General features: G+C 35.8%; 1 protein-coding gene across 2 annotated transcripts in view; it reads left to right on the top strand.

Moving 5' to 3' along the window:
* ptchd4 (patched domain containing 4) overlaps nt 1–12,149 on the top strand; it is a 149,291-nt gene extending 137,142 nt beyond the window's left edge. Inside the window, exon 3 of one of the 2 annotated variants that reach the window (XM_073932875.1) lies at nt 9,940–12,149. In XM_073932875.1, coding sequence (XP_073788976.1) covers nt 9,940–11,603 — 1,664 coding nt within the window. In that variant the 3' untranslated portion in view covers nt 11,604–12,149. 2 annotated transcript variants of the gene reach the window in all.
* Nucleotides 12,150–14,278: the final 2,129 nt, after the last annotated feature.

Genomic DNA, 14,278 nt, shown 5'->3' with positions numbered 1-14,278 from the left:
TTTATTTCATATTTAAACAGGCTTACAGTGAGTTGTAACATTTCTATAGTTAAAAATTTAGTTAATTTACATCAACTAATGATAAACAATAACTCTACAGCTGTTACAGTATGGTAACACTTTACAATACTGGTGCAGTATTATGCATTATAGATTACTAGTTCACGATGCAGTAATCATTAATGAATGGTTTAGTCTTTTATAAGTTGTTACAAGGCCTTTATGAGTCCTTAGTTAACATTAACTTCTGCATTTACTATTACTGTAACGTGAAGTGGAAGCTGGACAAAGGTGCAGATCCAAGTGCAGACTTTTTATTGAATAGAGGCGACAGTCAACACAGGTGCAAACAGATGTATAACGGTAATCCAGAGTCGTAGTCAAAATAACAGGCAGATGGTCAAAAAGGCAGGCAGCATACAACATAAACAAACAAAACAAAGCAAGGGTCAAAAACATGGAAAGGCAAGGAAAACGAGTCCTAATGTTCACTCACAGTTCAACAAGACTTAACACAGTCTGTGTGTTTGTGTGCTGTGTATATAGTCCTGAAATAAGTCCATGAGCAGCTTCAGCTGTGTGTTTGCAATCAGTCAGGATCAGGAACCGGTGTGAGTGTGTGTGATACATGACTGTAATTGTAGTCCATAAAATGGCAGATTTGTAGTTCTATTTGATAAGTGCTTACCAGCGATCTGCACAGGTTGGATTGCTGACAATTACGAATTTAATAGTATAAATTACATAATTTGGTAACACTTTAGTTTAAGTACAAACTGCCACCTTGAATTTATTACATATTATCTATTATTAATCCTTTAACCGTTTATTTCTACCTATAAAATATTATCTTATTCTACATCCTTAATCTTAACCAATAACAAAACCCAACAATCTTAAAAACTGTTAATGAGTAGCAAATGAATAGTTTTTGAGCTAAATATCTTAATTGATTTTCTATTAATAGCCCTAATTGTACCTTAAAATAAAGTGCAACTCGTAATTTTACTGGTGGTAATTTTAAAGGTTTAAAAAACTACACAATGTTGCAAGTTTAGCCCTCATGTCCTTATTGCATATGGTATATGATTTTTGACAATGCTAACGAATTATGTTGAAGTAAATTTTTTGTATACATTTGGTACACAAGCAGTGCCCCGTGCATTTTCAGGGTCATTCAGTCTCCCTATGGCCCTATTATCCAGTGAAACCGTCTTAGATCTTGTTGAAATGGTCCTGTTGTGTTTTAAATGCTTCAATAATCTGGATGTGGCCGTGTGATTTATGGCCGACAGAAGCAGGCCTCCCTCGTGCATCTCACGCCTTTGTGCTTTCAGTTTTCTATGCACTCTATTCGCTGCTGCACTCCTTAATGTTTGCCATTGCTGCTGCGGCAAAACACGTCAATCTTGTTTCAAGATGCCGTATTGGCCCCGATTTAATTTACACCCTTGAATGGATGGACCTCTTTTGACAGAGCTTGTTTGAAAGCAAATCACTGTCATACAGTCGTTGCTATTTTAGGAGCAAGCCTTTGCATTCGGTCACAAGAAAAGACAAAAGCGTATTGAAGTTTGCCTCAAAGATGGAAAAAGAATTTATTCTTGTAAGAAGACAAGAAGAAAAGCATAACATAATAGTGGGTATTAATAATAACAGAGTACATTTATAGTGGAGAATGTCTTTTCTATTGTGGTATTTGTTAAGCAGTAACCCGCTGATTTTTCCATGAACTGCAGGAGGCACTTAAACTAGTTTTAGAGAGTGCTTGGCAATAATAAACCTATAAAACAGAAATTATAAAATTTTATGATTACTGAAAGATGGACCCTTTTCACAAGACTGTTAAAACGCATTTAACAGTCATCAGCATCTTAAATCCTTAAAGTTTTTATTATTAATATATTTTTTTAAATGTATGTATATTTAAATGTATTTATGTACACTACAGTACCTGACAAAAATTGTGTTGTCAATCCCAGTTGTAAGAACAACAAATAATTACTTGACTTCAAGTTGATCATCTGGAAAAGTGGCAGAAGGTAGATTTCACAGATGAATCATCTTTTGATCTGCATTTCAATCATCACAAATACTGCAGAAAACCTATTGGAACCCGCATAGATTCAAGATTCTCACTGAAATCAGTCAAGTTTGGTGAAGGAAAAATTATGGTTTAGAGTTACATTTAGTATGGGGACATGTAAGACATGACATCTTCAGCAGGATAGCTCTCCTTCTCACACTTCAGCCTCTACATCAAAGTTCCTGAAAGCAAAAAAGGTCAAGGTGCTCCAGGATTGGCCAGCCCTGACACCAGATATGAACATTATTGAGTATGGGTAGGGTAAGAAGAAGGAGAAGGCATTGAATATGAATCCAAATAATCTTGATGAACTATGGGTGTCCTGCAAGAACGCTTTTTTTGTCATTCCAGATGACTTTATTAATAAGTTATTTGAGTCATTGCAGAGATGTATGAATGCAGTCTTCCAAGCTCACGGGAGCCATACACAATATTAATTATTTTTCCACTCCTCTATGACTTTATATTCTATACTGTACCTTATTTCTGTCAAGTGACAAGACTTTTGTCTAAGCAAAGTCAAACCTTACTGTCCTTATTAAATAATTAAAAATCATGGCATGATCATATTTTATTTTGGTAAAATAAGCAGAATCTAGAGCCCTTTGCCTTTCATATGAGCTATGCAACTAACACGCCAAAGCCATTTCGCATGCATTGTTTTATTTGTGACGACTTGGCATAATGTTAACTTAACGTTAACGGCCACAATTAGCATATTGTTTGGCCATGTATTTGCTAAATGAGCACTGTGCTTCATCCAGACTAACCCCATTGTTTTTTTGGTATAATCGATTTCTATTCTGTCCTTAAGTGAATTAATTAATTTGAAATTAAAGTGTTAACCTTTTTCAATTCCTTGCTTTTATTGTTGTGATTATTTTTATGATAGTTTTGCATTCTTTATGTAAAGCACTTTTTATACATATTGTGTATTTTATACATATTATGTATAAAATGTGCTACAGTATAAATAAACTTGCCTGGCAGTGTCATGCATTAGTTAAAATGACAGAGAAAATGGACATAAGATCATTTTTCAGTGCAGCTAAACGCCAAGTACGAAAAGTTCACAGATTAAGCAATTTGGCTTTAAGAATGAGTGCTTAAATACTAATGTCACAATATCAATCACAGGCAAAGGAGAAAGAAATGATTGTGGAACAGGCAGACCAGGATAGTGTTAGGTATTGAAGGGATCATGACAATTCTTTTGGGGGTTGAACAAATTTTTTTTTTTATGATTTTGGAGTTGGACTGTTTTGGCTGCTAGGAATGATCTATCAGTTCAACAAGTGTAATGTAAACAAGTTAGTTATTATGAGCATGGAAAACGTCTTTTCCTGCAGTTTTTCTGCTTCAGGAGTCAGTTTGTTGACTATAAACAACGCAACAAAAATTTTCTTTGTCATTAAACCCGAGTAAAAGTTTGAAAATAATCATATTGACGGAGTCACCATGCTATAATATTAATAATGATGAAACCATTTTTAACTGCAGGACATATCTTTATTAGTACAAATTAGCTGTATTATTTGTGTCCCCTAAAAAAAATGCTTGAAAGAAATTTTATATTTTAACATTTCACACGTGTAATTTAGAAGTTTAGTTTGTTTAGCCTACATTGCAATGACAATTGTGTGCAGTAAAAACACGATAGACCATTTCAATGTGGTGATGTCATTGGCCCATGAACATTTCCTGCCTGTTATCAAACTATTTCATAACTGTAAAAAGTGGCAATTTAATCATAGCTTAATGTTAAAACAGCTGTCATAACTTTATTTATCAATATGTGGCTTTGGATTCTCGGAAGCTATAGCAATTAAAAATGTAAAACAGGAAATGCGTTGAAACCATTGTTTTTTATTACATCCCTCAAATGGTCTAAAGTGATGACAGAAATCTGACTAACAAACGTGTGCTTTCGATTTTTGCTTCTATTACTCATATAAGTGTTTTGAAAAGCCAAACAGTTATGGAGAATTGGAACCAATAAGAGAAGGTCATAATTATTCTTATGATTACAAACATTTTGCATTGATAACACAGGGTTACATAGAATCGGAACATTGTATTTTTAATTGACACATTATATGTGAAATGATCTCTTCTGTCTGTATAGAGGGCTTAGGTAATTGCAAAAATTCTCTAGAAAGAAGCCCTTTTTGAACTCTAACATTTAAAAGGATTTAAAATCTACAAAGTTACAATATCTACGAAATGTACAAAAGAATAATACAGATTTTAAACTGGGGAGTTCATTTGATCTCTGAACTTTGAGTTGTTGCTTATACTGTAAATGTAAAATTGAAAAGAATTTTTATTCTCTATTTTATAACCTCTTTAACAACAGTTTTTTATTGAAATAACTCCTTATAATAATAACCATTTGGATAATAAAATGTTCACACTAAATAAAATGCTGCATAATAAGAAACTTTTCAGAGCTTCAGGGTTCATGAAGGTCAGCTTGAGTTTCCCTGATGGGTTTGCGGATCTAGGCAGACACGCAGTAGTTTACTCGTGTTTTGTCTCTTTGTCCTCTTTCATTAGAGACCTTTAGAACTGAGCACATTTTCTCTCTGCCCTTGACCAGCAGCTTGATGGCACTCCATTTGTGTTGTGGTGATTCATTCACGACCCACACTGAAGAAATTGCCATGTCATCCTGAGAAAGAAGGGTCCGTTTTCAGTTTAAAAGTATACTCTTGATTCCTATCATTCGTCCTGAAGAAGGAAATCTTGCATCATGCTTCATGAATCATATGTTAACATTTGAAAATGAAATTTTAACCCTTTGATAAGTATTTATCAAATCACTAAAAGTCAGTAATTCTTAAAGGTGCAGTAGGTGATCTGCCAAAATTTTAGCATATCTTTGAAAACGCAGTCCCTCCCCTGCCGTCCAAAGCCACACCTCCTGAAATCACGAACGCACACCTTAAAGATGACTGTAGACAACCCACTAGATCAGGGGTGCCCAAACTGTTTCTTATGAAGGACCAAAATCCAAGCTTAATTGAGAGCTGTGGGCCAAAAGAAAATAGTGCAAATTGTATTACATCAAAGTTGCCATGGGTAATTTCCTAATGTATTTCATAATATCTACAAAAAAAAAAAAAAGTATTTACTAATGCATTCTAAAATTTTAACAAACTTATTACAATAAAACTATTAAAAACATCAATTTATAAATCAATGGAGTTCAATGCTGAATACACTAGTCATAAAGAACCTGCCTTTGCCTTGATTTGTTTGCTGATGTCTTCTGCTTTTTCCTCTGTTCGTTAAGTGACAGTATGTAATTTTTTTTAAAATTCTGATTCTTTTACAACATTTAGTTGAAATATAAAATTTCAGTTTGCTTTTTTTGTAGCTCAACAATAAAACTAACAAACAAAAGATAACATTAAAAATAGAAATGAGACTCTGGTAAAAGCATTTCCCAACCCTTCCCATACATTTTCTTTCTAGCGGGCCAAATAAAAGGATACAAAAGGCCAACTTTGGCCCGCAGACCCTAGTTTGGGCATCTCTGAACTAGATCATGTTATTTACCAGTTAGAAAACTTTAGTACTTTGTAATACTACAATTCCAAATGAGAAACTGTATTATATCTTGCAAGCAAAACTTATGTAATAAATGTAATGAATGTAAGGCATACTAACGTGCTACTTCAGGCTGAATATTTAAATTAGCACGGTAAACAATATAGGGGGCGTGTCAACCAATGTAAAATTAAAGCCAACTTTACCTCAGTAAAGCAGGCTAGAGGGAATAGCAAAAATGTTTTGTTATTAAACTAAATAAAAAATTACATTTTTGATGCTGTAAAAGGTCCCTTATGAAACTGAAAATAGACATGTGAATCGTTCGCCAGAAGATTTCAGTGGCTGAACAACACTTCTGTGCATATAACCCATTTGTAAAACAACACAATCTACATCAGCTTTGCATGACTAAAATAGTTTTAAAACAGAACATTACCTGTCTAAAAGAAATACTTAAGACATGGTGTGATCCTTCCTCCAGCATGCAAAAGTAGCTCCAATATTGATTGAGGATTTTAAACAGTTTTAATGCAGCATTTGTTTTTACCGTACTCACTTTCTCGTGTAAACATGCAAACATGGAATCTTCGTGAACGGGTGTGCAAATATACAAATCTGCATTTGTTGGCTGACCGTTTGTGCTACTTATCTGAATTATGGCAATTGTTGGCCCAACAAATTTTAATTGGATGAACATTTTTTAGTCTTATGCCTTAACCAGAATTTAAAAATACATATAAATACATGTAGACAATTTACTTTAATCATTACTATTAGAATGTGAAGAAACGTTCCACCAGCACAATAAAAATGTTTCTGAAAACAATCCACTACTGCACCTTTAATTAATATTAAAATAAGTGAACTCTTTGGTCTTACAGCTAATAAGAAACTCTCCAGTATCACTTAATTAGCACCAAACAAGAAATATGCTTATATGCTAATTATATTGTAATTTTTATAATATCGCATCAATGAAACACTTTTTAATGTCTATGTGTATAACATTACACAAAATTGATAGTTCAATACATACTTTGGAAGTTACAAATGATAGGACATTACCAATACAGTAGATTTAGTTATATTGAAAAACACAGAGCTAAATAAATGAACCTCCATTAGCCTGGAAAATACTAATCCATTTGGGTTTGTGAAGATGAAGTGAAACTTTGTTTATCATCTGTTGGCACTCTTACAATTCTTTGCAGACTTTGAAATAATAAATGGCACTCACTTCATGAATCTAATTAGTCTTCTTAATTGGAGAACGCTAAAGAATTGCTCAAGCAGTGATAGTGTTGGTCGTGAGATGGCAGGGTCAGCAATTAATCACAAATTAAATTTCTCGTACAGGGATTTTGTTGATCTATATAATTTGGCAAGAAGTGACTCATGTTCACGCTTAAATGTCTGAATATTCATTTCTAACTAACTTTGTATTTTGTAGTTTAGGTTCTGATTGTCAATTAGCAGCTGCTTTTATTTTGAGCAGCTTCCTGTAATTATCATGATGGCCTTTTCAGAGCAATCTTAAATGTGCTTGATAATTTAAATCAATATTCAAGATATTGAAATCCTTTCTATGATTATATGTTATTGAGCATACAGTGTTTGTGTGTTCAACTACAATCTACCCTCCTCATCTGCAGACGAATTCACACACACTAATGGACTCGTTCTGTCTCTTAATAAAACTAAAACAGGAAAAGCCAGTCCATCTGACTCATTATATTGGCGTAATCCTTTATGGTTAATTAGGTTTTTCTCTGTGTCTGTCGGGTCAATGAAAATGTATGATTTTGTAGAAAGAGGTAAGAGAGTAGTTTTTGTGACACATTCTTGACAGCGACTGAGTGGGTAGAGATGAGTCGTGATGTCCTTGATGCTGAGTGAAATATTTATTGGATGGATGAAAGTCAAATGTATTAATATGTTCAAAGCCAACAGTGGGCACGCACATTACATCTGGTGTATGAGCAAGAGTAATCATGAAAGGCTTATTATTCCATAACTCGCTTTTAGTAGTTGACCATTTAAAAAGCTTGAGGCCTATCTATCTATCTATCTATCTATCTATCTATCTATCTATCTATCTATCTATCTATCTATCTATCTATCTATCTATCTATCTATCTATCTATCTATCTATCTATCTATCTATCTAGCTATCTATCTATCTATCTATCTATCTATCTATCTATCTATCTATCTATCTATCTATCTATCTATCTATCTATCTATCTATCTATCTATCTATCTATCTATCTATCTATCTATCTATCTATCTATCTATCTATCTATCTATCTATCTATCTATCTATCTATCTATTTATCTATCTATCCATCATCTATCTGTCTGTCTATGTCTGTCTGTCTGTCTGTCTGTCTATGTCTGTCTATGTCTGCCTGTCCGTCTGTCCGTCCGTCTGTCCATCCATCCATCTATCCATCAAAAAATGTATTTTTTTTTGTGTGTTTTTATGCTTTGTCTGGAATATTAAACAGTCAACATGACCCATCCTGGAATAGATATTTTCAGTGCTTTCCACAGGTTTTAAATATACTTGCAGTGGTGGCTGGATTGAACCTTTTACCCTCGGCTCATGGTTACCTACAGTACATGCGACAAAAAAAAAAAAAATAAAAAAAATAAAAAAATAAAATATATATATATATATATATATATATATATATATATATATATATATATATATATATATATATATATATATATATATATATATATATATATATTTAACAATATTTTTATACACTGTTTTTTTTTCAAAGGGGTTGAAGTTTTTTTTTTTTTTTTAAGACATAACATTTTGAAATAACATTTTGTACAGTATTCCCAAAGCATGTTAGATATGTATAAAATGTAGTATATCAACATCATCAAATAAAATATTACAAACAGTATTTAGAAAAATATATATACAGCAAATGAGAAATAAATGATAAAGTAAAAAATACAAATGTAAAAACCAAATTGTATGGAATAAAAATCCCTAAAAACTATAATAATTACAAGACTAAAAAGAGTTAGGCAAATGAAGAATAAAAACGTTTCTCTGAGAAGTTTATTTCAAACAATTATAATTTCATTTTGGGGGGGTTTCACCTTTATTTGATAGGACAGTGGAGTTGAGAAAGAAATACATGGGGAGCAGAGAGAGACAAAGGACCTCAAGCCAGGAATTGAACTTTGGTCGCCGTGAGCACCTTCGTGCTATATGTCGGTGCGCTTTATCACTATGGTATTGGCACTGACTAGATCAAATAATTAATTATATAATGTTTCTCTCGGTCTTGTGGTTGTGCATGCTCTGTCAGCTGTGAAGTCAAGCGAAAGTAAATCAGGCTTAAAATAAAATGTAATGCAAAAACACATACAATTAGGAACAGCTTAGAAAGTAAAATCAAAAGACGAATCCCGGACATTTTAGGAGATTTAAAAACCACGTACGGATGTATTTTTAAGTCTCAAAAAGGTGCAGAGCACATGAGATCTATGAAAGTGTTGACAGTTCTTGCGCACACACAAGGAGAAGTTGTAAATGTGAAGGGTGAGAGAATATTTTCCACTAGTTAATCGATCGTGTATCTTTGGCTATTGGGCGCATACAAAAAAAGAAAAAAATGTAAAAGGATGATAATAATAAAAAGCAAATGTCACCAAATATACCTTGGCAGCCGTTAATATACCTGGTTGGCCTACCGAAGTAAAGTTTATGTGTGAGAAGCAGTGATGGTTTTTAATAAATTTAAATATATAGTGCTGCAGTTGTAATGACAAAAACTGAAAGAGTAATTCTCTACTTTCTACAAGATGTTTCTATGGGTTTTTAAAATTTGTGTTTGCAATTTACTGGTAAAAAGTCTGTGATGAGCATTAAGTGATGGATGTTTTGCACTACAAAGGCAATTAAACTTATAACACTAACACTTATTATACTTATAACACAGAGGTGCTCACAGAGGCCTGAGTTAATTCCCAGCTTGAGACCCTTTGTTGATCCTTCCCCTCTCTCTGCTCCCCACAATTTTACTGTTTGATCTATTTAAAGATAAAAAAAAAATGTAAATAATTAAAACCCCAATAAGATCTATAGAAAATGTATGAAAGTGAAGTTTGGCCAAAGCGACATGGTGGCTGAGTGGCTGTCTTTCACTCCTCAAGGTTTTTTTTTTTTTTTTAGATTATATTCATACTGATATTGCTTATGCTGTGTAATCAAATTTTCATGCATCAGACTACAAATAGCTTTTTTTTGTGTCTTTGTTGTTTTTAGGACATGGGACGAAGGGTGTGTTTGAGCTTCTGGCAGGCTGGAGAAGAACCAGAGAGAGTTTGCCCTTCAAGGAGAGAGTGGCGGATGCGTTTGCTGATGTGATGGTGTGCTACACTATGACCAGCTCGCTCTACATAATCACCTTCGGCATGGGCGCCAGTCCTTTCACCAACATTGAGTCTGTGAAAGTCTTTTGCCAGAGCATGTGTGTAGCAGTACTGGTTAACTACTTTTATGTATTCTCCTTCTACGGCTCCTGCCTGGTGTTTGCCGGGCAGCTGGAGCAAAACCGATATCACAGCGTCTTCTGCTGCAAGATCCCCTCAGTGGAGTATCTGGACCGCCAGCCCACTTGGTTTAAGACCATGATGAGCGACGGCCATGATCTGTCTACACACCACGACAGTGTCCCGTACCAGAACCACTTCATTCAGCACTTCCTAAGGGAGCATTACACAGAATGGATAACCAACACCTACGTCAAGCCTTTCGTGGTGATCCTCTACCTGATTTATGCCTCGTTTTCGTTCATGGGATGTTTACAAATCAGCGACGGCTCGAACATAATTAACCTGCTAGCTAGCAATTCGCCCAGTGTGTCGTTCGCCCTGACCCAGCAGAAATACTTCAGCAACTACAGTCCTGTGATTGGGTTTTACATCTACGAACCCATCGAATATTGGAACTCCACAGTACAGGAGCACCTCAAGACACTGGGACAGGGCTTTAATAAGATTTCCTGGATCGATAATTACTTTCACTTTCTGAGGGTTGTGAATATTAGCGCGTCCACCAAAAGTGACTTCATTAGCATCCTTAAAACTTCTTTCCTGAGGAGCCCAGAATATCAACACTTTGTGGACGACATCATTTTCTCCAAAAACGGAGCCGAGTATGACATTATTGCATCCAAGATGTACTTGGTGGCCAGAACGACCGAAAAAACCAGGGAGGAGGTCGTGGAGCTGCTGGAGAGACTTCGACCCCTCTCCCTTATAAACAGCATCAAGTTCATCGTTTTCAACCCAACGTTTGTGTTCATGGACCGCTACAGTTCCTCCATCATCTCTCCAATCCTGACGTCAGGTTTCAGCGTGCTCACCATTCTCATCCTCACCTTCTTCCTGGTCATCAACCCGCTGGGGAACTTCTGGTTGATCCTGACCGTCACCTCCGTGGAGTTGGGCGTCTTGGGTCTTATGACGCTCTGGAATGTAGACATGGACAGCATCTCAATCCTGTGCCTTATTTATACTCTCAACTTTGCCATGGATCACTGTGCCCCCCACCTCTACACGTTCGTACTGGCCACTGAGCACACACGGACTCAGTGCATCAAGATCTCTTTAGAGGAGCATGGGGCTGCCATTTTGCAGAACACCTCGTGTTTTGTGATTGGGATAATGCCTCTTCTTTTTGTGCCTTCTAACCTGACCTACACACTGTTCAAGTGCTCGCTTCTCACCGCCGGCTGCACAGTGCTGCACTGTTTCGTCATCCTTCCGGTGTTTTTGACATTCTTCCCACCCTCCAAGAAGCGCCACAAGAAAAAGAAACGGGCCAAGCGGAAAGAGCGGGAAAGGGAGAGAGAGCGGGAGAGGGAGAGAGAGGAGATCGAGTGCATTGAAGTCAGGGAAAACCCAGACCATGTGACCAATGTTTGATTGAAAGGCATGTGTGAGCGTAAGTTGTAAGAAATCAGCTCCTGTCCACAAGGGGGCGATGTCAGTCAGCACTTCACAGGTCCAGAGGTGGCCGAGTCCGGCACTATCTGCCCTGGGGGTGACCCCCAGTAATCCACAACAGTGCTGTCCAAACCCATCTTAGTCATTTCTTGTGCACCCTATATTCAGAACAGTGTATAACATCTGCAGCTGCTAGCTTACGTTAGCCGTTAACATGAAAGGTTTGCGCAAGAATGTTGTCTGTGTACATGAACTAAATCAAAACAGCTAAACAGAAGGCCTCTTAAAATGTTAGCATGAATCCGAGCAGGTGATTTCCTGCTTATTTACGATCTCTAGTGAAGAATCCCAAGGGTTTTCATGTGTTTTGTAAGAGCAGATATCACAGCCATCTAAATTTGCTCTTGGTTAGCACTAACACGATTCTTTTTGATCACTCTTTAGTTTTTCTAACTGTTATGCACCTCACATTCCCCAAGCCTTGCGCTTACATAATTAATCAACTCTGTTTAAAAAAAAAATAAAGCTATGTGAAAACAGTAGCGAACGGAAGTAGCACTTTTCAGCATCCATCAAATTATGCAACACTCTTCTACAAATAACACTTGGCATGCATTTATCACAAATGTCCTGTAGCAAATCTAATACTCTGTTTGCAATTTCTCTGGTAGCAGTAACTTAGACTCTAAGAAACTGAGAGGTCCCACCTTATATCTGGAAAATATCCTCAGAGCAAAGCATTAATGGTCAATAGAATGGATTAATAATAACTGTAAAACATGTTTTTTTTTTCTTCTTAGAATGTTCAGTAAAATACATTATCCAATCTGACATTTAGCTGATATTCAGACTGTAATTTGTTTTACTCTTCCTAGTAAACAAACTGCATCTGAAAGTGCTTTATGTGGAGGCCTCTTACATGAATCACTAAAATGTTTTGCGTATAATATTGAACTGCATATGCCATTTAGAAAAAAATGTTTTCTAAAACATCCGAGTGGCTCATTCATGAGAAAAGAGACTTGTAGCATGTCGTACAGCTGCGTTGGTATGGTCTGTTGTTTACTTGCTTGTTTGTTTGTCTGTCACAAAACCTGTTCATGCAGTTAAACTGAGCAATGACAAAGAGGTAAGGTTTTCCTTACTGTTGTTTTACTTTGCACAGTAGGCAGAATCAATGATGACTGTCATCTAAAACTATACAGTATGTGTCAAATCACAAGGGTAGATATTGTTTTTGAGTGTAGCATGTGTTTTGTCTGTATTTGTGTGTGTGTTTGCTATAGAGCAGTGCAGATGATATACACTGTGTTCACACTGAAGAAATTACTTGCACAAATCAATATAATGGTATCAAGATACATTCTGGTGGAAATGAGTATGTCTGCTATGTTAGAAGTGTCAGTTCTGTTGTCCAAAGGAATACTAGGCATCGCATCAGGCAATGTGGTGTGTTAGCAAAGTAGTCAATCCACACAGGGTTATTTTATACATGTCACAAATACGGTTATTAGATGTGTGGCACCATTCAAACCTGTTGGTATCTCTTTATGAAGCAACGCAAAGTGTAAGGTAGAAAATGTATGCATTGAAGGTGTAGCTCAAAACTTATCTGTTCACCCCAATGTCATTTTAAACCTAAGACTAGCTTTACAGAACATGCAGTGTGTGCATAGTATGTGCATACTGTTTTTTCTACTGTATGTAGTTAAGTCTTTTTACTGCAGCATGCACATGCAAAAAATTGGATTTCCATTTCTTAGTTACTCGACACTTTAAGGGTTTTTATCACCCTATGTAATTGCGCTCAAATGCCAAATGTTGAATAAAAATCCATTATTTTATTTCAAAATATGCTCACTTGAGGGTCACTATAGAGACAGGTTTAAAAATGTTTCGAAGCTTCAACACATTTGCCCTGTTTGTTTCAGCATTTCATGAAGTCTTCCTTTGCCCACCACTATCTACCACATGGTATAGTATGTATTCTAATAGAAACAAGTCCATTTAAAACAAGCAGTGGACACCATAGACTGTAAAAGATATGAACATAGTATCTGTGATGTCACCCACAGGTTTCTGAAGAACGCAAAAGAAGCTAAAAGTAGGCCTGGACAACCGTCGCCATTATGTAGTGCAAAGCAGCAGAGCTAAAGACGACTGCAAGAATTTTACTTAGACAGGCTTTTCTTTGGGAAATTGGGAGAAATGCTTAATACTTTATTACGAAACAAAAATATGATGTTTATGCTGAGTAGCTGAGGTGAAATGATGCAACCAGCAAGACATGGCTGTCACACGAGTGGCCACGCCCTTAATTATGCACACTTAATATTACTTAATATAAACGAAACGTATCAATTATAAAAAAAAATACACCCCCTCACAGTTGGCATGAAGGGTAATATTAGCTATATGAACCAAAATTGTTCTTTGTAGCAGTCTGTAAACACCACTGTTTTTCTGCTGTAAAGTTGGCCATTTTAACAGTGGAGCCAGAACTAGCTAGCCAGAACTAGCAGAATTTTGATGAATTGCAGTTTCAGTTACTTCCATATTTTTATTCACAAGGGAGAGCGGGAGGTTGCCGCTTGATGGACACCAGTAACGTTGCACTATATGTCTGCATTTGACAAATATAGATAAAGGATGAA

The sequence above is a fragment of the Danio rerio genome, chromosome 20 (genome assembly GCF_049306965.1).
Source record: "Danio rerio strain Tuebingen ecotype United States chromosome 20, GRCz12tu, whole genome shotgun sequence".
Lineage (NCBI taxonomy): Eukaryota > Metazoa > Chordata > Actinopteri > Cypriniformes > Danionidae > Danio > Danio rerio.
Note: the sequence above shows the minus strand (reverse complement) of the source record. Positions and strands in the feature narration are given on the sequence as shown.